Raw genomic sequence first — 25,026 nt, 5'->3', positions numbered from 1 at the left:
AGAGGGGCCAACTTTTGTATGTGACTAAAATGCTTTTCTCATGCTTTATTGACTTGTGCACTTGAGGTTAGATATTTCCATTAAAAATTTCATTAGAAAAACCTTTTCAATACAATTTCTAAGCATGATTTTCGTTTTATTCCTCACCCGACTGTCGGTAGCAGGATCCATATTCACTACCTGGTAACTCAGGATCAGTAGAATCACTTCTCTTCTATTATTCTTCTGAAAAAATGGGCGTGACTATTGGGACACAGTAATGGCTTGAAATTTAGCTCAGTGTTACCAAAACTTTTGACATATACAAGTTCTATTGAACACCATCTTGTTCGAACCAGTGGCGGAACTTCACCAAAAATATTGAAGGGGCCAAAATAGTCTTAAATATATATAAAATCAATATTTTAATATCAGCAAAATAAAAAATTTATGAAAAAATTAGTTCAAGTACATAGGTGTTTTAATTTATACAAAAGTAATCATTAAAATCACATAAAAACACAACTAACTATATATAAAGCTTACCTAAAATACCATAATTAAAGCTTAAGATAAGTTTCACAACCGACTGGTTCAAATCCTAAGGCTATGTTTGAGAAGACTTTTTAGCTAGTATAAAACTTATTTGATAGTTTAAAAGCTCTTTTAAAGTGTTTAATAAATGATGAGTTTATTTCAGTAGTTTGATTTTTTTTTATAAACTACTTGAGGTTACCATTTTAATAAAATTTCATCACTACCGGTACCCTTCTATATTTTAGAAAACACTAAAGTCTTATTAACATTCTATAAACTCTCATCTATAAAATTGATCATATTTTTTTAAGGAAAATGTTCTGTACTAAGAGTCTAGCAACTAAAACGCAAATCTCATACTGTCATACTTAATAAATAAAAATGTACAAGTTACTCACATAAAAGAAATATTGTTTTTTATTTTTGGTAAAATTTGTCACTTAGCTTGTCACGTAACACTATGAAACAAGTCAAAGTTTCAAACAATCTATATAACATATCATTTAAATAATCAATTGTATGAAGTAGCATATATATAAATGAATTTTTCAGATTGTTTGGCTCCTCTATGTCAACTCAAAGTTCCGCCACTGGTTCGAACCAACAACAACCATTAATGGTTGACAATTATAGTCAACGTTAAGCCTACTGGTTGTGAAGAAAATATAATGGGATTTGGTGGCAAACAGGGCGTGTCATTTTGTCAATCCAAATCCAACTAGTTTGTGCCCTGTCCATGCTCCACAACTACACCAATTTGGTATCCAAAGCGCATTTCACTGGTTCAAATTCTAACCCTCAAACATATTTACGCCACATTGTCATTGCAACTTTAGTTTCGCTATGCATAATTCATCTTTGCTAATTATATGCAGGTGGATCAACTCATACCAGTACCATTTTTGTCGTCACGTAACAATCATGATACTCAGAAAACTACAAACCAGTCACTGTTATTGGTGAAATGATGAAATATTGGAATGTTATCGGTCCGTGAAAGTTACACGAGGTAAATGCCAATTAAGACCAATCATGGCATAATTTGTACCCCATCACTGCACAAACTATTCAGTATATACTACATACGTATTTTCTCACAAACGTTGATATATTCGCACTTTTTTTTCTCTTTCATTCAATTTTCTCCTACTTTTTCTTCATATTTCTCTTATTTTCTCGCATTACACTTTATATCTTTCATCTCTTCTATTCCTATATCTCTCGTGTAGTGTGAGTGGAATGAGTGTGAACCAATCATTTCCCATTTTCTCACTTAATCATTTTCACTCTTTCCTTATATGTAAAGACCAACTTCAACTAATTCACTTCCACTTGTGTTACACACCAAATGATCATTTTTCTATTTGATAGATATCCCTTCCTGTTAAAATCTCAGAAAACAAAGCCAAAGTGAGGGACTAGCTAGCCAGTCATGGGATCTGAGGCAGAGCATGAGCAGAGCAGCATGCTAAAGCTTACCTTGTTCTCTGTTCCAGCAACGCAAATGCAGTCACCAGAGCGATCAGGGATGCTAACACCTCCTATAAACACCTCAGCTGCAGTCCCATTTCGCTGGGAACAAGAGCCTGGAAAGCCAAAACTTTGCAACGCACTCATCACCTTCGACAACAAGTGCTTGGTTCTGCCTCCAAGGTTGCTAACACCCTCTCCTTATGTGGCCAGCACCAGATTCCGCTCTCCATCTTTTAAAATGAGCAAAGGATACAATTGTTATGGTTCTTCTTTTAGTGCTGACAATAAAGGGCTGCTTGGACCTATGGTTCTCGTCAAAGACACTGATCGGTGGTTTGGTTCTTGGAGGAAAAAGGCCTTCAAGGTCAAAAGAGAGGTTGCTGGAGGTAGTCATGTCTTTCCATCTTCTGATGCCACTGCAGACACTCACAACAAGCTCATCAAATGTTCTGGGAGCACTTCTAGTTCTAGCCTACCCCATGGCAAGTCTCGCTTTTGGGTAAGATTTAGTGATACGTTGAGGAAAACCACGGTGAAGTTAAAATTACGGTGAACAACCACAATAGTTAAGAGAAGTTGTTTCAGTTCACTTCTATTTTGGCTCACCGTGGTTTCTATTATCTAAACATGCACTTTGTTCATGCACTTTAATTTCACATTTTAGTTTCACTTCATTGCTAGCTACTTGAAAATTGTAGTCTAATCCACATAAGATTTTAGTTTTATAGCCATTTCTATCTAGCCTGCGTTCACGTGGCTGAAGAGTTAAGCATGTTTACAAATCTGGCAGTTTCCATGTATACAAGGGATTTGGTAGAAACTATCAAATTACAAAGTAGCTTTTGTAAGGGGGAATTGATTATGATAGGATAAGTGGTGAATCAACACATATTATAAGCTTCACTGGTTGTCTATTTGGACCAGACCTTCTACCTGGTCCATGAATCTATAGCTGGTTTGAGTTTGACTATAAATTATTTTGGGAGGAATTGAGATTCTATTCTAACAATGAGGGACTTCACCTATTCTCTTTCTTTTTCTTTAAGTGGAATAGCTATAATTAGATCACATTTGGGATTTTCCTCACACTGCTGTTAGATCCTTGCTGCAAGATCCTTTTTAATATTTTTTTGATATTTCTGAAGGGGGTTATGAGTGAAAATATAATAATTCTAATAATTGAAGGGTTGTGTTTCACCAAAGTTATGTGCCTTGTGTCTCATTACATTGTTTTGTGTTAGTGTTAGTAGTGTCGGTAAGATGTGTTATTAGCTTACAATGCAAATGGTTAATTATATTTTGTAATGTTGCATTTGGCAGACAAGTATCCGTGAGGGCATGAAGCAGGTGGTTCCATCATGGAGGAGTAAAAAGTTGAAGAAAGATGGGAGTGCCCTCAGGCTCTGAGATTTTTCTGCATACCATTGTTTGGCCACAAATAATTTGTCAGCAGTGCAGCTGTAGTACATTTTCTTTGTGACGTGACTGTGAGTGTCTGCATGATAGAAAGTGGCAGACAGAACCCGTTTCTTGTGTGAATTTTTGCTTTCGCGTGTGCTAATTTGTACAGAAATTTTAACCTATCAATTATGGTCGTATTAGGAGGAGGTATCTCTGTCACTGTGTAGCAATGTTGTTGCAATTGCCTCTGGGTACACTAGTAAGCTACACAAATGATGCAATGTCTGCCTTCCCCTAAAAAAATAAGCTTAACCTTTGCATGTCAATGTCTATCTAGCAACTTCTTAATATCCTCCATCACTGTAATCGCATGCCGAGACTAAAAAACAACAAACTTGTCTAAATCCTTTACTCCAAGCTAACTCAAGCCCATGATAAATAGCGAGCAATTCCATGTGTGTAAAATATAACAGACACCAACAATCCAATTGAAGCAATATTGTGACAAATATGGTAGTCAAAATCTCGAGTGATATCTCATAATATCGTATAAGATTGCGAGTTTAAGGTGCAAAATCATGATATCTCAAATATAAACTCATTTTTTAGCAATCACTGTTGAACTCGCCCAATCTCATGATATTGCTAGTGAGTACACCAGATCATACACATGGTGAGATGGCAAAAAAATATTTGGAACATAGACATTTTAGATATTATGAGTATCCTATTGGGATTTTCTTCTCTTCCCCCCATTCTGATTTCTCACTACAAAGATCAACCCCCTCTTCTCTCACAAAGAACAACCTCTTTCAGAACCACCTTCGCACAATTTCTGTTGGGATGTTCCAACACGACTTTGGCGATGAGCGGATGAATGACTAATTGAAGAGGTAGAAGTAAAGGAGAATGTTCAACAATCTCTTGGCAATAAGCCAATGAGAATGAAATTGATGGCGAGGGTTAGGATACTGTCGATGTCATTGAATTAGTTTCAGAGGACATTGATCATAATGTTGAAGAATCTCTCTTATATGAGGAAGAAAAATTTGATGATGATGGTAGCGATAATGAAGCCCATGATGTTGACCTTAGAGAGATGTTGGAGTATTCGAAATAATTTGAAGATTGAAACTTACTTATTCTTGTTTTACGTTTTATCATGACTTTTTTGTATTGATGTTTTGTTATTACAAGCAACTTCTGAGGTAATGGCTGCTACTGAAGCCTATGCTGAACTTCAATGTTGATAATTTTGTGCGTATGGAGAAGATGGATGGGTGCTACTCCATCAAATCAGCGTATGAATGGTTGAACGTGACAGCTTCTGGAGAGGATCCTGCTGAGAGCTCCAATCTTGACATCTGCTACCTATCAAATGCTTGTTTTACTTTTTAGGTCCAATCATATTACTTCTTTTTGGCTCAACACTTACGGGAAATCACACAAGGTCCCACTTAGATTTAGCTGTTTTGACCAACTTAATTTAGATTGGTTTTCACTATCTTCATGAAAAATAAATGATTTCCAAATTTTCTTATTTTATTGATGCACAAGACAAGTGCATTTCCATGTATAAGTTTTTTTCAACCAAAATAAATTAAAGTCGTTACCCAACACAGACATTTAAATGATATGCCAAGAATTAGGAAAAAACAAACATTCAAGGAACATGCCTAACCATTAGAGACAAACAATCCAAGAGAAACAAAAAGCATACATGTTTACATGCTGATAGTGCTACCTCCAACAAAAAAACAAGGTATTCACAAGCATAAAGTGCCTAAAATAAACTTAAAGATTCTATTAGTCCACTTAAACAAGTCCATTACCCTCAGACAAGCAATTAGACATGGAAGAACTAAAATTATATGGTCTGTGAATCTTGGCTCAACAAAGTCTCTTCACATTCAGACCAAGAACCAGAATGCTTGCATTTCATTTTCACATCTTCCCTTGCATAAATGGAAATCCTCTTCACAATGGTACAAAATTCCCTGCAATCAAATGGAAAAAGGAAAATTAAACTCTAGTTTTAATGAAACAGGTAAAATTGAAAGTGCAACCACCAGTGTCAAAACTCAAAATCACTCACTGCCATGGATGATCACCAACAAGCATCATATCATTTGCATAATCAGTAAAAGCTATATTCCATTTGTTTTGCACTCGAAGCTCTCCCTTAATATCAAACAACTTCTCAAGCTCATCTATGAGGTCATCATAATCTTTCAACATGGTCAAGTCAACAGCACGACCAACAGCAATGCCTTGCATTTGCACCTTCTCAAACAACCAAAGAGTTGATCATCCATAAAAAAAATATGATACAGTGTTATATCAGCAAAGTATTGAACTTTGAACTAAAGTTAAAATAATTATATCACCCTTCTCTTTAGTTCTACATTATTAGGCTTAACATGTACCTTAGTCCTAGTCCTCAAGGATGGTATAGAGACCTGCTTGTTCTGCCTCTCATTGAGTGAAGCATCAGAAATAATTTGCTTCTGCTCCTTATTGGACACTGAATAATTGGGATTGTGACCACCCTCAGTTTCAGTTTCACATGCAGCAATAGGAAGAGGATCATTGGGACCACTAGGAATAATAACTTGACATCCCAGTTCTTTGTCAACATTAGGAAAGGTGGTAGTCAAATTAACTCCAAATACCCAGCAATCCATGGAATTCTCTGTCTTTTTACCACTTTCCACTTGATCATGTGCTGAACCATCATTTGGCCTAGATGAAACAGGATAATAACCACAGGCAGATGATAATGCTGCAACATCTTTGTTGTTTTTGGGTTCAGGATTAATAAAGTTTGAAGAGAGATTCAAATGTGGATTGCCATTAATTTCTCTCTGTCCCTTCAAAGACCGTACAACCCGGTTTTCGTTGTTTTCGGGTTCTGCAGCACCACCTAATTGTGTGGGCTCATGGGATAAGGATGGTCCATGATACCAGAAAGTTGAAAAAGGAGAATTGAGAGCAATTTCTGCATCAAGCCAGCACATAATTTAAGTCAATACAAACAAACAACTCATTAAGAATAGAACTTCGGTAAAAAAATCTCTCCTACCAGAAGATGAAACCTCAGGAGGCCTAGTCCTTTTACTCTTTACCAATGGTTCGGTGACATTTGAAGTAGTAGAAGCAACAAAAGGCTCTATCTCCCATGAGGAAACCCTCTCTGGCCTTGGAATTGATGCTGGCTCATCCCATTGAACCTAAATAGCAAAAGATTATAAATGCTAAAATTAAAAAATTAAAATTGACAGAAAAAGAATTCAGATGGGAATATTTAGGTTAGGTCTAAGTTAAACCTTCAAGGAACGCCACTGAGAGTTTGACCATCCTGGAGATACATCCCCAACATCAACAATAGTACCAGAAAACCTGACCATATAATCAAGCAATAATCTAACAAATGACCAACTTTAATATAAGATGACACTTGATGTTATGGTTATTCACAAGAGATACCTTCTCTCAGGTGAATCTTCCACTTCAAACCTCATCTTGAAACGCATTCCAACTGAAAACTTATTGGTCAAAGCCTCCAGGTATTTGTTCACACCAATAATGAACTGGCTAGTCCTGAATGTAGCAAAAGGCACATTGATAAAGAGTAGCATAACCACTAACCAGTTACATTTTAATTATAACTAAAAGTTCATGAGATCTAAGACAAAATTCAAGATATTTACAAACCTAGGTTTGTAATAAACCACAAACATGGTACAAGTCAAAACAGCATGGGAAGCAGTGGCAAGCACTCCAAGATGCATGCTCTGGCTTGATATTACTGATGAAGGCATAGGACTTTGCTGCCGGGCAAGACGCCTAACACCGACTCTCAGATCGCCGTTCTCTCCCCTGCAAGAGTCAAGTCATGATCAAAGTGCAAATGGCCACAGAAGGAGACCTAGTATCAAAAACACACTTTATAGTTTATATACCTTAAAAACACAAAGGCATCTCCAGCAACCAGTCTTTTGGATGTGACAAATGTGCTCCAGCCAGTTGTAAGCAAGTGCCTCCTTGGTTGACCTGATCATATTATTACAGTAAAAGAAGGGAGGATAGAAGTGTCCATCAATATAGCAGTTGTGCCAGTTCCTTAGCTTTCCTTATCTTATGCTAACCATGATATTCATTCATCTGGACTTAAAATATGCTACTAATAGCATGTCTGGATCAGCTTGTTTTTCCTCTGAATCAATTCTGGCACCTATGAGCTACATATGCTTCTCCCTCGAGAATTGATTTTAAATCCCCAAGGGTGACATAGAATATCAAAACCAAATTACCTCTGAATATATGCTTAAATTTCCACTCAAAACCATGAAGATCCTTAGCTGCCAATTCCTGAGTTGGGATTGCTTGAGTCATGTCCTAGTATTTACAAATAGCAATAATCAAAATGATGATAAAAAAGTTATATTCATCAAATAAACAGATTGAACCACAGGTTGTGGAAACTCAGAGAGCTAAATACCAATTGAGGTAGGCACTCGGTAGCATGCCTCCGCAGAACTGAAAATCCTCCATGAGTGCTAGTATCAGAGGCAGTTAATATCTTGCTAAAAGAGTGAAACTTATGTTTTTGGGTCTCTGGTTGAGTTGAGTCAGGACATGTCGGCTCACTTTGCTGAAGAAAAAAAAGACCACAAAATGAACATTTGGATTATTCTTAACAAAAATGCTCAACAAGCTTATTTTAGTAGAAACCATAATGCATACAAAATAAGAAACAAGCTTATTTTACATTGATTATTAAAGGGGAAATTGGGTTCAGAAATTTCATCTGTGTAACTAAACAGATAAAGATTAATGCAGAAAAGGATAGGAGACACAAATATTCTCACATTTGATTCTGGAATTAAAGTGATACGAGCATAAACTTCATCGGATTCCTGTTCCGCCTACAAATTCACAAAGCTTTATGATAAAAACAGAATCACCATGTTAACAAGCAATTGCAAACAAGGACAAACAACAGAAGGAATCAATAGCAATACCAACAACTGAATGTGCACAACGCGGCAGAGAATCTTGGATGGGAGATTGAAATGAGGGAATTGCTGGTTTAAGTCCAGGTTCCCTTCCTGATTAGTTGATGCTTGCAACTGCAGAAGGGGAAGTGTAAACGACTAAAAATTGAAAGTAAATAGAACCTGAAAACAGCAAAAGGAGAACGAAAATGATATGAAAGGAGCATGTACTTGTTCCATGTGGCCCTGAGGGAAGTAGAAAACTCTCTCCCCAGAACGAGGAACATCCACCAGAGGCCCTGCACAGAGCTTCCATAGCTCTGTATCCAACTGATCATCATCTCCCAAACCTAACAAAACACAAAATCAAAACAAACAAATTTGGATGAAACTGAAAGAGCAAGAATGTAAAAACAAGGAAATAAGAAGAAGAAGAAGAAGAAGAATGAAGAGCCAGCCTAATGCTCTGCGTGGTTTCTGAGAAAGTAATAAAACCCCACGTTGTTGAATCCTCGTTAACAACACTATTAACAGTTTTTATTGAAAAAACGCAGACATTTCGTTTTGTGTGGCCCACTTTCTCAATAACCAAACAGAGCAATCACCATGGAATTCGACCATTGACCTGTTTCCTCCGTCGTGCCTCTGAGATGAGCACCCTTCAGATGTGCCATTCAATAAACACAGAGAAGAATGAGAAACAGAAAAGAGAGAGCTGAAGGTCATAATAGCTCAGCAGCCATAAAGAGAAGAGATAACCCGGCGCGCGCAGACAAGACAGTTATATGATCCGAGCTAGCTAGCTAGTAATGATAATGAATAATGATGACGAGTAGAGTAGTTTCTTGTCTTGTCCTTTACTTTCGCCGTCACTTCACTTGTTGTGTTCTGTAACGAACTTGAACCGTCCCCGAAATTCAGCTTCTAGAATGTATGGTATAGAATTATGCCATCATGGGGCTGGTTCTTCAAGTTTCGGTTACAAAATCCCTGATCACTTTGGTGTTGCTGGTGTCACTGTGGTTGATTGTTCTGCTTTTACAGCTGAATCCATGACGTTAACAATTTCCAAAGGCTGCTACTGCTTTTACTGTCTGCGCTGCGCGTCTCAGAATAATGTGCTGTACTGCACAGTGCTGCTATCTTCTCTCTCACTTGTCTGGTCCTCTGGTTCTGGAGAGCCTTTGAAATTCATTGGCCATGACTTTGTTGGTGGAAACCACTCTTATTGGTATATTAAACTATATATTTTTGTTTGCGTTTTCAATTAGAGTTTAAGAAGATGCTAATGCGATTCTTTTACTTTTACCGTACACTAGAAATTAAACCCTAACGCACGGGTTTGTTTTTAAGTTATGTGTCTATTATTTGTAAAAATAATTCATGTAATATGAAAAATTATTAAATAGTATATAATTAAGAATATGATAAATATATGTAATGTAATTATATTAATGAAGCTTTTTGGTGCTAATACATCCAGGTTGTTTGTAATCTCTGCTTAAGTGTAGCTCTCAAGCTTTTGCTAATATGCTAATATATTTTCTCCTTTCTAAAAAAACTAATGAAGCTGAATAAAAAATTTATTGTACTGGTCACCCTTTGGATATACCGACAGATTCGAGATTTGGTCACAATTAAGGCTCTTCATCCTCCCCTAGAGTGTATTGTGTGGGGATCGAACCCGAAAGCTCTTTACAAACGCTCAGCTTGCGTTGCTAACAGAGCTACCCCTCTTGAGTTAATTTTTTAGTATATTAAAGCACATATTTAATATTTTATGTTTCTTTAATAAAAATTATTTTCAATTTATTTCGTGATTATATGTTTAAATAGAAATGCACTCCATAATTAAGTAAAATGATGAAAATATATAATTAGAGCGGAATAATTTAGTCCGTGTTTGTGTAAAATCATCTCTAAAAGTAAAAAGGCTTTTATAAAGTGGTATTTATCTCTTGCTTTCATGTTTTGGCCATGAAAGTAGTGTTTTCAGTTGAAACTTTATGGGAAGTGTGATAATGAAAGTTTAATGTCGAAACATATTCTTAGTTACACATAAAAATTATACTATTTATTGCATAATGATTATTTAATTAGTTAATATGCAGTTTGTAAGAGCATATATTTTTTAACTTAATTATGAATTAAGATAATAATTTATCTTATTCGATAAATTTTTATAGTTTTATTGAAAGTAAAAAATTATAAAACCTCATAAGACAATTTGAAAACACAAGTCATTCAACCTAATGAATGTCTATTACAATGGTTAAAATCAACTCTTTGAATTCCTGAGATTTCTCTCCTTAAGGAATGCACTTTATGATAGACCTTTAACTTTCACTACACTTAAGTAGAACATGATTCCCTCAGTAGAGGATACATGTGGTTAACACAAATAAATTATAAGGACTTAGTTAAAAAGATTCTTAAACTCGTGTTCCATAATAATGTGCAAAAGTGAAAGTTGCTTAAAAATGATTGTTATGGTTTATCAATGAAGAAATATTGTACCTATATCAAATATAATTTCATTTAGAAAGTTTGTTAAATACTTCATTGCATACTAAATTTTTAGTCTATTGTAGATGAGTGCAACAATAATAAACCTCATAGGAGGTTATAAACTCATATTAAATATTATTAAAAAACATATTTTAAATCAAAATTTTAAAATTAAACTATTTTGACAAATAAATTTAATTAAATTATTCTAATATTTTTTATAACTAACATGGCATGCATAACATATTTAATATATATCTCCTAATTTAATTAACTTAGTTTTTAATATATTTAATTTATTCATCATCATATATGTAGTTAAATAGAAAAATTACTCTATGATAATTTTAACTATCAATAATTAATTAATAAAAAATATTTATTAATTTTAAATCGATTTTATTTATAATTAATTAATTTTAATTCTTAATATTTGTCAACTCAAGTTATTATTTTAAATTATAACTATTATTATTGAATATAGGTCTTTTTTGTGAATATTTAATGTGGGTACTTGAATAGCTTTTGACAATACAATTTGTTTTTCAGTTTTTAATCTTATTATTTAATATACTTATTACAAAGATAATAATTAGTCATTACTTAATGCATTATAATACATACAATCTTTACTAATGTATTTAATGTAATGGTTCAAGTGTGCTTTACTTATATATATATATAGATAGATTGTAATAATTGATTGAGATAGAATAAAATAACATTAATTCATACACATCTACATTTCACTTTCATATGAAGAGCAAATAATAGAATGTGTATGTTTGGTTTTAAGTTTAACATAGCTAGTTTAAAAAAAAAGTTGAACATAGCTAAATTTTAATGAAAGATTAAAGTAGTGTTTTCCTTGACTTTTTTTGTCTTAAAAGTTACTTTTAAGCAAAAGTGAAAAATGATAGCTTTTAGAAAAAAGAAAAAGTTGTTTGTCAGTTTTATTTTTATTTTTTATAACTTAAAAGCTACTTTTAATTTAAAAGTTACATCCTCCGTTTCAATATAAGTGTTCACTTATAAATGATACACACATATTAAGGATTGCAATTAATTTTGTTAACTTTTAAAAATTAAAATAATATTTGTTCTCTTATTTTACCATTTAAAGTGTATTATTATCTCTTTTCATTTATTGTTTTTTTTAAGGGCATTATATGTAGTGGCGGAGCTTGACCAAAATACATAGAAGGGTCAATGTTACTATTAATTCATAAGTTATACATGTGAATATTATATCATAAATTGAAAATTTAAGTGCAATGTAAAATGAGCATACTATTAAAGAAATTAACTAAGAGTCAACTTCAATTAAAGTGTTGCTCTGCGCTTCTTCAATGACTTAAATTCATCAATAATTGAATCAGAACTGAAACTTGCCGCAATCTCTCTTTCAATGTGAACTATTATACTATCAGCTAGGAAATCAGCTTCCATCTTGTTTCTCAGCTTAGTCTTTGATTATTTTCATTGCTGAAAAAAATCTTTCAGTTGTAGCAGTAGAAACTGGAAGAGTCATGATAAGACGAAGTAATCGATCAATCAAGTAGTACACATCTGATTTATTTGTTGATGTCAAACATGTACACAATTCTTATATAGTTGATAAATTCTGCAAATTTGATTCCTGACGAGCATCAACAATGAAATGTTGAAGTTGAAATCGCAAAATAATCTTCTCATACTCATTGAAATCCATGGAGTAATATTTGTCTACAAGAGTGCATATGTCATCAATATTAAAAGCTTTGTAAGAATCCTTAGGAACCAAAGCATAGCTTAGAGTTAATAACTACATTGCTTGCTCATTGCATAGCTTATCAATTGTAACAAAAAAATACTTCAACTATAAAGTAATGCTCAATTGTAATGTCCTTTTTTGTGATGAGAGCGTCCATGTCTTGCTACATAAGAAGCATTGAATTCAGGAACTCAATATCATGTTTTTCACAAAAAGATCTCACACTTTGTAATAAATTATCTCATCCATCTTCTCTCAAGTTCTGAATAAGTGCTTTGGTGGAGCGAACTCTATGCAAAACTTTTAGTGACACACACAATCACCTACTAGCTATATGTACTTCTTTCATGATTTTTTATAACATAAATTATAATATTATTTGATAGTAGTATATGTAATTTTTTTTAAAGAACAATAGGAGGGCTGAGCCCTCTCCTAGTCCCTTATAACATCCGCCACTGATTATATGGAAAAACATCAATTAATGCTTCATTGAAATTATAAGTGGACAATTATTTTGAAACGGATGAAGTATTTATTAGTTAGTAAATTCACAACATTGGGTGGTTGACGCGACGTGATGTGGAGGGTCAGGTAGCACTGGTGCAGTGGCAGTGGTTGTTAGCGGTGGTGGTGATGGTGGAGGCGATAGCAGTGGGGGTTATGAAGGAAGAGTTGGCAGCAATGGTAGTGGTGGTGGTTCCGAAGGCGATAGTGGTGGTGGCGATAGTAACAATGGTGGCGGTCAACGATTGTGGTGGAAGGTGTGGTAGCAATGAAGATAATGGTGGTGGTGACAATGAAGGTGGTGGTGTTTGTGGCAATGGAGGTGGTGGTGATGATGGTAGTCGTGGCGGTGACAATGATGGTGGTTAACAATTGTGGTGGACGTGATGGTAGAAGTAGTGGTGGAGGGTGACGGTAGCAGTGGAAGTGGCGGTGGTGGTGGCAATGAAGTGGTGGCGGCAGCAATGATGGTGGTGGTGAACAATTGTGGTGGAGGTGGTGGTGGTGGTGGAGGTGGAGGGGTGGCGGTAACAGTGGTTGTGGCGATGGTCGTGGAGGTGGCAACAATGGTGGAGGTGTGGTAAAGGTGGTGGTGGTGAAGGGTGGTCGTAGTAGTGGATGTGATAGTGGTAGTGGCAATGAAGGTGGTGGTGGTGGCAATAGAGGCGGTGGTCATGGCGGTGACAACGATGGAGGTGGTGGACGGTTGTAGTGGCAGAGATGGTAGAAATAGTGGAGAGTAGAGGTGATGTCTCTACAACTTATTTGGAAAAAGCTTCATCATTTAACTTTTTACTTAAAAATTAAAAAGCTTCAACAATGGTGGGTTTTCATATTTTTTTGCCTTATTATGTCGTATCATCTCCTGAAATTCATTTTTATAATTTACAAGACAATTCTAAATATTGCTAAAAGTGTCTTAACCTTTTTTAAGAGCAATCGGAGCAACGCTCAACCATTTTTTTTTAACATCTGAAAGATAAATTGCACTTTCCATTTGTTTGATTCCTGGTCGTCTCCCACTCAATCTATATATCATATAACTCTTACTACTTGAGTTATCATTTGCCTCATTTATGATTATAAATTCCAAAATTCACAATGGAATTGGCGTGCAATTACTTCTTGTATTTGGTAATAGTAGTGCTTCTAAATACACCATTCGGTCACTATTATAAGCAAAAAAACAATATTTTAGATTCATTGAATAAATGATATATCTGGTAATTAAATATGCTAATTCTCCAGTTTGACAGAGTTCTGGGTGGCGATGATACATGATGGTGATGCTGATTTTATTGGGCTGATACAGACATTGTGCTACACTTTATGAGAAGCAAGGAACAAAGGCAGGTTTGAGCGCAAGGTTTTCTCTCATTTGGAAGTGGTGCAGCGCTCACAAAGGTTGCTGCGACATCCGCGCGCGGCCTTGCATGAACAGAATCCCTCACGCATGGTTCAGCTCGCGACGTGGAGAAGGCCTACCCAAGGTGTGTTCATGGTTAATTTTGATGCTACATTTGAGGATGGAAGAGCTTCAGGTATGGTATGGTGGCCCGCAACTATGAATGTGAGATCTTGGCATCGGTGACGGCGTATCCCGTGACATCTCTATCACCTCTCTTGGCGGAAGCAGGTTGTTTCCGATGGGCGCTTCGTTTGGCTATTGAGTTGGATTTTTGGAGAGTTGAGTTCCAAACTGATTGCTTGCAGCTTTTTAATTGGTGGAAATCTCGCAGGGAGGGTGTTTATTTTCTAGCTACAACTGTTAGCGAATGTCGCTTTTTAATTTATGGTTTTAATGTTTTTACTTTATCTTTTGTAAGACGTTCTGGTAACGCATCAGCTGACTGTTGGGCTAGGAACGCTTCTACTTACGTTGATATGGTGTGGGTAGAAGAAGTTCCAGATTGTGCTTTTCATGTTGTGGCTCAGGATGTTTTGACTTCTATGCCTCCTATAGCTTGATTTTAATATATGATCACTTAAAAAAAAAACATGCTAATTAAAGTATCATCATTGCCATGAGAACCCAGGAAAAGATATGGGAAAACACTTGCTAGTACGAAATGAATTGACATATCGCACCAAAACAATATTACAATACAATGCAATTGTCCTAAGCATATATCATGGCCGTGACGGTAATATATTAATAAATTTTCTAATGATGGTCTTATGTTCTTAAGCAACTTGTAAGAACCTTTTTATCTTATGGAATATAATTTTTCCCAAAGTAGATTCCGATATGTATGATTACAGGCAAAAAAAAAAAAAATTTAAAAAGATTACAGGCAACTTGGCCTAAAAAAAATACAGGCTAGCTTAATTATTTTCAGTGTAATAAATTATACTATCTCCATTTCAGAAACATGATAGTTTAAGATTGTAGTACAAAGAGTAAGATAATAATTATTAATAGTATAATATTACTAAAAGACCCCAATTTTATTTTTTTTAATAGGCACACTCCTATTTAATTTTACTACTAATATGTATGCAACCATTAAATTTTACATTGAATATAGATGAATGTCATAGAGAAAATTTGTGGTTAGTTAATATAAAAAGTGATAAATGAGAAAAAAATTATTAAATGTGGGTATAAACGAAAAAAAATTAGAAACAAATACATTGGTTTTCTAAAAAAAAAATAACTAAAACAATAATCTTTGTAAACAATAATCTTTGTGATACAGATGAAATAATATATTTAAATAACTAAATTAACTATACTAATTCTAACTATTAAATAAACAGTCAAAGGAGTTTTTTCTTTAAAAAATCATCAATAACTTAGAAACACATATAATTTAATAATATAATAATCTTTATTTACTTTCATATATTTCTTACTCATTGGTGATTCATTTATGAATACAAAAATGAAAATATAAAAGACGAAAAATGACAATGACCTTGACCTTGAGCTTAAATCCATTTGATAAGTTTGCTGAATTATGATTGTTAAGTAAGTTAAGAGTCCTGCAGGCATGGATGCAAGTTCGTACCATAGTGGGGGCATTTGCCCCACATGATTTAAAAAATGCATACTTATGGGTATTGAGACACTAAGTGTTATGTTGCTCCACACATTAAAAAATGCTCCCACAAAGTAGAGTGTTCCCACGTTATGATGTATTTTTTAATTTTTAATAATAGTATATATGTTATGTTTTCATATTACAAATTTAAGTGAGTACATTGCTCCCACAACAATAAATTTCTGGATCCATCTTTTTGGAGTCCTTGATGAATGGAAATAAAGGTTATTGTTACATGACTACGATCTCAACCCTCTCCTCTCTTGTATTTTAGTTGTGTAGCCTTTCCATCAAGAGTTCTTTATAGAGGAGTATCAACGCTTTGATGTTAGAGTTAAGAAGAATTTCTTAATGGAGGTCATCATTGTAAGTCAAATTAGCAATTTGATGAGAAAAAATGATCAATAATGATTTTGTTATATTGGATTTGAGACCCACCATGCAGCATAGATTAATAGGCAGTTACATAGGTTTAATTAATTCAAAGTTTCAAACTATCAATGTTTTGGACGGGTTAAGGGAATTAGCTATATTTGAAGTAGTGTGTTAGCTTCATTTTTTTTGTAAATCAAAGTTACAAAAAGTAGGTGTTTTTGGCACCAAAGAAAAAGAAATATGAGTGCTAATAGATCATCAAGGTAAACTAACGCTTAAGCTAGGGAAGTTCATCATTCAACTTTAATATATTTTGGACTGATAGCCCGAGATAGAACCTACTATTGCTAAAAAAAAAGATGCTTTAATTTCAACTATTTGCTCTTATGTTAATTAATTAGCACATGCTTAATATATATGTGAATACACAATTTATGATTATCAGAATTTAAATATTTATCATCATAACTATCACCAGATAGCTCGACAATTGTAACAGAACATATGATACGTGTCACAATGCCTAGATCATGATATAGCCACGACTCAAGGGCCATGATTTAAGATGAGAAATTTTTTTTTTACATCCATATCATGTACTTCATTTGTATAACCTCAGTAAGAATGTTGAAGAATAAATTGTTAGACTTGTTGCAACCTATACACAATTAGTAAACCAAAAAACCTATACACAATTATAGAGGACTCAAAGCCATAAACACATAATATTGGTAAGGAAGCTGGAAAAGAAGAAGTAGAAAAAAAGACAAAATATATATGGACACTTAACCATTTTAAATGACTTACCAAAAGAAATATTTATTAAAGAATAAAGTATATATAATGTGCCTGAGACTGAGATGCTTAAGAACAAAAGGGTAAATGGTCAGTTTGGTCCTTGAAAGTGTCAACCGACTTCACATTCGTCCCTGAATGAATTTTATTCTGCTCGTGGTCCCCCAAAGTGGCAAACGTCCGTCACTTTAGTCCTTGACATTAAAAAACACTAACAAACGTTAACAAATTCCTTTTTTCAAAATTGAAAAATCATTTAATTAAACTAGAATAACAATTGAACTAAAAATCTAATTAATTAAAGCAGAAAAGTGCAATTAAGATTCAAAATAACCTTCTTCATCATTTCTTCTCCTCCCCCACCTCCAATCACCCCATACCTCTTTCACCCAGAAATAATCAACAATACTATGCTTCATGGGCAATAATACTAAGCTTTTTAGGCCATGAAAAGAACAAGAGGAGCAACAATGTAAGTTACTAATCTGGTACCTCCACTTAAACCACAACGTGCAAGAATTCTTCAGCAAACCAAGAGAACAAAAACCCCTAAATACCAAGTGATCAATTTGCACCTCAAAACCTCTCGGCAAAACGGAAAAAGAATGCACCAAGCTTGACACCAACACCATAAGACCTGGGAAAAGCATAATCAGTGAGCACAATCAACAGTTTCAAACTTCTTCAAAACCACAATAAAAAATTAGGTTCCACTCATTCCTTCTTCCACTAAAATTCATCTTCTTCCCAACCAGATCCCAGATTCAAAATCCTTTTCTTCACCGTTTCCTTCTCCCCATCTCCACTCATCCCCCAATATCCCGGAAATAACAATCTTGAAGAGAAGAGTGTGAACAGCGACTGACCGCAATCGTCCTCCGCCACCACCGCACACGCCACCATGACTCTTTCCTCTGGCCCCACCTTTCCCCCACAAACGCGCTCCACCCTCTGCTCACTCGTCCTCTCAACCTCAAAACCCTCCTCCTCTCAACCTCAACCAAAATGGGTTACGATGTAGATCTGATTTTGAGATCTGAGTTTCAAGGTTTCATCTGGGTTTGAAGGTGAAACTCATATTCAAACATAAACCCAGAACAACTGGTCCCAGATCGAGAGCGAGAGAGAGAGAAAAGTGTAGGAATGTGCTTGAACGTTGTGCCTGTGTGATTTTGAAGATAAACCCACCTGCAATTGTTGATTTTGTATGAAAGGTGTGAACTTTGATGGTGGCAGAAGCGTGGGTTTTGGGGGGTTTAGATGGTGAATGAGAAATAGAGATGCAGAGACATAAACAGGTGACTGGGAGGGAACATAAACAGAGTTGACCATGAAGATGAATGGTAGAGGATAAGGGTTCTGAATTTGGGTGAAGATGATGGGAGAGGATAATGATCTGATGAAGATGATAGGATGAAGGTTTTTTTTTTAATGTGTTGATATGGTGAAGTTGGTGATGGATGGATTGAAGAAGAAGATGAAAGAAAAAAGAAACAATCTGAAGAAGATGAGAAGGAGATTAGGATTCAATTTCTTAGTTAATTTGTTTTTTAAAATTTAAATTAATGATTTCCAGATAAAAATAAATAAAAAAGGAATTTGTTAACGTCTGTTAGTGTTTTTTAACGTCAAGGACTAAAGTGACGGACGTTTGCCACTTTGGGGGACCGCGAGCTGAATAAAATTCATTCGAGGACGAATGTGAAGTCGGTTGACACTTTCAAGGACCAAAGTGACCATTTACCCAGAACAAAATGAAAGCATTTTGATAAAAATACTATAAAGCAATTTATTTATTTATGACAACACAAAGAGTTGGCACATATAATATAACAACAAAATATATTTATATATAAGAAACATACCAAATTACCAACCACTGAGCAGCATTAAAACAAGCAGATTATAGACACGCCATGAAGGGTTGCAGCGGCAAAAGCTCAACCTCCGGCCACGCCGTGGTGTCACCGGAGGAATTCCACGATGACCCGCTCGGAGAACTCCAGCAACACATTAGCTCCGGCAACTCAATCTCACCCCAGAAATCATCGCCGCCTCCGATGTCTCCGTCGGTCGCAATGCTGCTTTTCTCACCGGCGGCTTTCGACATCATGCTCGCCGCCTTAGCCGCAGCCGCCTGAATGTCTCTGGCCGTGCAGGTAGCCGGAACCGGCAGTCGGTCCACCTCGTCGGGAAAGTTGAGCTGCGCCTTCCGCCCTTTGAGGCAGTACGCGGCAACGTCGTATGCCTTCGCCGCCATCTCCGGCACCGGGAACGACCCCAACCATATCCTCGATTTCTTCCGTGGCTCCCTAATTTCTGACACCCACCTGCCCCACCGCCGTTTCCGTACTCCGCGGTACACCGGGTGGCGCGTGCCGCCTCTCACAGCGGCTGAGGCGGTCACATTATCGTCGGGGCACGGTGGTGGTTGTTGGTCCATTCACAATTTCCACACTGGTGGCCGTTGCGGCACTGTCAGTGTGTCGAACATTTATAAGCTTCAGAAGACGTTAAAGTCACTAGCCATTGTGAATTACGTAAATACCCCAAAGATTCAGATAAAACTTTGATATATTTGGTCTATTCACGAAAAGTTTCAGGGGCTTAATAGGTTACAATGTAACACTTTCTATATTCTACATAAATAAAGGACCAGCGTATAATTACAGATGACATATTTCACGCATGACTACGCGCGGGGTCAACCCAAGGCAGTAATTTAAAATGAGGGATTATGTTCGGTATATGGTAAAGAAAACTGTCGAACGCAAAGAAAAATTACATAAGACGTATTCTCATCTATTAAAGTGACTAGTTGAAGTTCAAATCTATAACTTATCATGTATGTGACTCTTTCATGTTTCACTACATCAATCTTTTGGTGGTAATTAAGTTGGTAAGGTTTTTGTTGAAATCAAGACAAACATTAAGAAAATTATTTATATTCCATATAATAGTAGAATCATTTCGTGATGTGGAAAATGGAGCTGCTAGTCAAAGTGAACAGATTGAAGAAACAAATGCTGATAGGAACTGATTTTACTTGTTCAGAAAAAAAAGGGTCATATTATATGATTTGGACCTTCTAGCTAACAAAAAGCTGCATTGACAAGGAAATATGAAATATAAATTGAAAAAGTTGGACCAAAACCAAACCATATAATAATGAGTTCGATCGTGAGACGCACGGCATGAAGAGGAACGTACGAAATTACTAATATTTAATTAATCAATACACCAGCTGTGTTATTGGGCAACCTTTGATGACAATGACGGGTGTGCCCCTACCATGCTTGTTTGCTTTCAAAGGCTGAGCTTACAACATCACATGCACGGGATCAGGGTGAGTGTTTAACCTTTTTAGCTATCGGGCTTTTTGGTAGGTGGGTGAGAGTATGGGTTTAAATTGTTTGATAATGATATATATGATATGAACACCACAAAGCCCATGTGTCATTGTTCTTGACATATGTCATCTAATTGTCCAATTACCTCTTGAGTTTGTTTATTTAGCACATATAGTTGTAGAGCACTGAAAATGACCTCTATTTTATGCATCCCATGAATAATCGTCTTTATCACTTTTCTATTTACATTACATTTTCATTGCAATAATCAGCATTTTTTTTTATGAATTTGCATTTTTAATTACAATAAAAATATCATTTTATGTTAATTTCAACTTTAATTATTTTAAAGATTTGTATATGAAATAGTGAAACCCATAGTTTGTACTTTAGATCTTTAATTGGTTTTGTAATGAAGTTTTTGGGACTTTATTTTAATTACTTAATTTCACAATCTTCACGACTTCTATTAGTGTTGTATGTAGAAATTTCAAAATTAGCTCAACTTCAACCACTTTTGTATATATTGGGTTTGCTTGTCCACACAAGTCCACTAAACAAAATGATGAATTGAAGGTTGTGTACTTATCGAATTTGATCACATAAGCTCGCTTACACAAGTCCATTAAGCAACATGCTTAAGATATAAGAGGTTGTGCACATACTGCGTATGATCACCTAACTCGAACACACAAGTCTGGTAAGTAAAATGCTTAGGACATAGGGAGCTATGTACATGCCGGATTTGATCGCTCTAACTCAGCCACAGTCCATGACCGAGCATCAACCACTTTTAGACTAGGCTCATGGAAATGCAGCAACAAGAAACCCGACCTAATTAATCCAGCGAAGAGCGGAAGTTGATAAAGTATCACAAAACATAATACACTCACTTGAATGACTCATTAATTGAATATATATAATTCTCTAATATAGATACCAATACAATTAAGGAGGTGAAATGTGTATTAGAATTGTTAAAATTGTTCTAGATGACTAATCAGATAATCCTCCATCAACAAAAGTATCGCTATATTAATTAGTGATGTTTGTAGTGGACCAGAGTCACATAATATGAAATGTGAAACATGAGGTCTTAGTCAAACGTCATAAAGCGACGTAAAGGTGAAACAAATTCAGTCACTCTTTAGCCGAATGATTGTGCTTAGATCCCAAAATGTCTATCGAGATTGATGAATTCGGTCTGCTTTGAATCCATAACAATCGATATCCCTGTTACATAACATATATTGTAATTGGTGGTCAGTGTAAAACCGACGTTCACAACTAAACTCTTAAAGTATATATCAAATCATTTCAAAGTCTAAATATTTCAAAGATCAATGGACCATCCCAACCATGCATCGGTCCCGTAATTAATTAACCGCTGCTGCTAGGAAGATCTTCAACGATCGACGAGAAAGATCAATTTGTAGTGTAGGGATGGTTGATGCCTGACCTTAAGTTTTCCAGGTACAACATAAATAATGCTAAACCAACGACGTTGTTCTACATACGTACGATTACAATCAATGCGTGAAATAGATTAGTCTTTGTTAATTTATTGAGGCCGGGGCTGATATTATATTGTTTGGCTAAGCACAGAACATGCATGCAAAGTATATGATTCGATGATTAATTAAAACGTTAGCAGAATAGCAGGTGAACGTCTATCTCAACATGTCAAATCCCTTTTAAGTAAATAAATTTAATTTGTTGGTTGTCCAGTAAGAAATATATATTGGGCCAGCATCAAACGAGAAATTAAGGACACATGAATGTATCATAGTTTGGAAGCTTGATTTAGGAGCTCTCTTGATCGATTTTTCTAACTTAACCAACTTACGAGATTAAATAACTTCATCTTACATAGACTAATAACATATATGTTTATGATAAATAGGAAACATCATGTATTTTACTTGTGCATTTATATATAAATAGTATATATATTGCCCTAAGAGTTAATATTATATCACGCAACACTTTATTATTCGGAATGATATATATGAATGATGGGAGGTCATTACATTTTGCAAAATGAGAGAAAGTTAGTGCAATAATAATAAATATCATGATTGCTTCCTTTAATATATTTAATAATATATGCGTTGATAGTGTAATTTTTTTTTTGTCTCTCTAGTGTAAATTTTATACCACAGTGAAGAAGATATATGGTATTGGTGTTTTCTTGTCTTTTGGGCTGTTCTTTGGGCTTCAACATTCTATGATGAATCATTGGACCAAAACAAATATTGGTGTTTTTGGTAATTGCGAGCCAAGGCATTTTGGCAGTCCAGTCGAATCAACGGGGAAAATCAAATTTTACTTTAACAATATTTCAAAATAATTTTTTTCAACTAAGTCTAGGCATAGAAATTTATAAATACATTATACATGTGTATAACTAAATAAAATTCATTTATTTTTGTAAAGTAACTAAGATATAAAAATATACTATATAACATTTTAATTTATTTACTTAATATATACATGTACGAAGGTATGGGTTATCACGAAAATAAATCTGATGTAGAAGCCCAGGCCCAAACCTTTGATTGTTAGTAAGACAAAATTGGAGAAGTAAAAACAAAACATGATTTGACTGTTTTTTACCTTTTACTAAGAGTATCTGAATACTAGTTGAGTTGGTTAAACATTATTCTGATAGGCTCAAACTGACACATACTCCTTCCGTTCCAAAACTATTGTAGTTTTAGTTTTTTTCACAAAATTTAAGAGTTCATTAATTGATGTTATAATTTAACTGAAAAACCCTTATTTAATATGAGTTATATGATAGAGAGAGAATGAAAATCATTGGTCAACTAATTGGTGAGAATTGTGATTGGTGGAAATAAGTGGTGGTACTTGGGAGATACAATATTAAATGAGGGCATGAATGGAAGAGAATGAGATAAAGTGCTTTGGATATGTAAAACAACAACGATTTTGGAACAAAACAAAAAAGCTAAAACTACAATAGTTTTGGAACGGAGGGAGTATAATTTAAGCAACTAAAACAAAACTCACTTAAATCACGGGTTGTTTATTTGACTTTTGGTTGGGCTCTACCATACCTCATATATTTATATTATTTCAAGACCATGACACAATTAATGAATGAATGAGAAAATATAATAATATAATTTTTTAGTCAAAAAAGGAATAATATAGAGAAGAATAATTATACATACACACCTCTTTTTGAGGTGTAAGAGGTGGAATGAGGAGAGAGATAGGAAGAAAGAAAAAAGTAAGAAAGAGAAAGTATGAGATGTGATAGATGATAAGAGGAGAGAGATAGAAACAAAAAGAGGTGGAAATGAAGTGTTTTAAAAATGAGGTGTGTATATATCATTACTCATAGAGAGAATAAGCAAATGCCATGTTGCTCCAAAAATAAGCAACGTTGCTTAAGTGTTCAAACTGGATCAAACAACTCTATTGAAGATTAAAGAATAAATTTAGACTAAAGGTAAAAACAAATTCATTTCTCAATTTCCGTGTTTTCTTTCCTTTTTCCCTTTCTCTCTCTAACCAAACAAAGCATCATTGTGCAATTAGTCAAGAGTCTAGTAACAGGTGCTTGCTTGGGTACCCATAAATTTAAATGAGTGTAGCATACACTAGTGACATGTACCAATAAAATTAGTATATTTAAGATGATATGGATAAGTGAGTGATGACTTGACACTATTTTCTAATTTATCCTTATTCATTAAGTATTTGCTTAAAGTCCCCACTTTTATTTAGTTAACTCAATAATGACCCCACTTTTATTTGTGTTCTTCATGTTTTTCATCTTCTTCAAACCTTCATTACCAGAAATCCATAACCCAACACACTCAACCTCACCTTATTTTCCATTTTCTCAATCTTCTTCGTTTTCAATTCAACCCCAAACGAGAACCTAGAAACCATTCAAACCCACTCTCACCCCCAAAACAGAAAAGAAAAAAAAAAGCATAATCCCTCCCCTGCGTAGCAAAATCTTCTTCGGATCCATCGTTCTTTCTTCCAATTCGCTTTGTTTTTTCAGAAGGCCAAAAATGAATATATTAATAGTAGCAAAGAGGGTGCTACGGCCCAATTGTACAAGAGAAACGAAAAATCAGATTTACAATAGAATTCCAACATCAGTGGGGAAACAGAGAGAAACCCAACAGTGGAGGCGTGGAGCCAAAGACCCTCAAAGCTTAGGCACAGCAAGGAACACCAACAGCAGGGTGAAATTTCAGCAACAACAAATCTACCAATCGAAGCATGGACCCAGCCAACACGGAGGCTGAAAAAGAAGGGGCGCT

At 35.0% G+C, this 25,026-nt stretch overlaps 3 protein-coding genes across 5 annotated transcripts; 1 reads left to right on the top strand and 2 right to left on the bottom strand.

Annotated features, from left to right (window-relative positions):
- The first annotated feature begins 1,702 nt into the window (after positions 1-1,702).
- On the top strand, positions 1,703-3,716 carry LOC130731409 (uncharacterized protein At4g00950). Of its 2 annotated transcripts, none has more exons than XM_057583699.1 (2): positions 1,703-2,471; positions 3,310-3,716. In XM_057583699.1, exons 1-2 carry the CDS (start codon positions 1,949-1,951, stop codon positions 3,321-3,323), a joined length of 537 nt encoding a protein of 178 aa, XP_057439682.1. In that variant the 5' UTR covers positions 1,703-1,948; the 3' UTR covers positions 3,324-3,716. The 2 variants fall into 2 exon arrangements, with proteins under 2 accessions (XP_057439682.1, XP_057439681.1); XM_057583698.1 differs by having other exon boundaries at positions 1,713-2,488; positions 3,310-3,671.
- A 1,336-nt stretch (positions 3,717-5,052) lies between these two features.
- On the bottom strand, positions 5,053-9,605 carry LOC130731407 (auxin response factor 18-like). Its single transcript, XM_057583696.1, has 14 exons — positions 9,013-9,605; positions 8,619-8,737; positions 8,415-8,522; positions 8,262-8,318; positions 7,892-8,044; positions 7,704-7,788; positions 7,353-7,443; positions 7,105-7,269; positions 6,877-6,990; positions 6,717-6,789; positions 6,473-6,620; positions 5,817-6,388; positions 5,486-5,673; positions 5,053-5,387 (listed from the first exon to the last, which is right to left on the bottom strand). The coding sequence occupies exons 1-14, from the start codon at positions 9,059-9,061 to the stop codon at positions 5,258-5,260; spliced, it is 2,052 nt and encodes a 683-aa protein (XP_057439679.1). The 5' UTR covers positions 9,062-9,605; the 3' UTR covers positions 5,053-5,257.
- A 7,535-nt stretch (positions 9,606-17,140) lies between these two features.
- On the bottom strand, positions 17,141-19,854 carry LOC130731408 (ethylene-responsive transcription factor ERF023). 2 transcript variants are annotated; one of them, XR_009016668.1, is made up of 3 exons: positions 19,235-19,854; positions 17,704-18,006; positions 17,141-17,563 (listed from the first exon to the last, which is right to left on the bottom strand). XR_009016668.1 is itself a non-coding variant. In XM_057583697.1 (2 exons), the coding sequence occupies exon 1, from the start codon at positions 19,810-19,812 to the stop codon at positions 19,273-19,275; it is 540 nt and encodes a 179-aa protein (XP_057439680.1). In that variant the 5' UTR covers positions 19,813-19,853; the 3' UTR covers positions 17,141-17,563; positions 19,235-19,272. The 2 variants fall into 2 exon arrangements, 1 of the variants encoding a protein (XP_057439680.1); XM_057583697.1 differs by lacking the exon at positions 17,704-18,006 and having other exon boundaries at positions 19,235-19,853.
- Positions 19,855-25,026: the final 5,172 nt, after the last annotated feature.

Source organism: Lotus japonicus, chromosome 1, assembly GCF_012489685.1.
Source record: "Lotus japonicus ecotype B-129 chromosome 1, LjGifu_v1.2".
Lineage (NCBI taxonomy): Eukaryota > Viridiplantae > Streptophyta > Magnoliopsida > Fabales > Fabaceae > Lotus > Lotus japonicus.
Note: the sequence above shows the minus strand (reverse complement) of the source record. Positions and strands in the feature narration are given on the sequence as shown.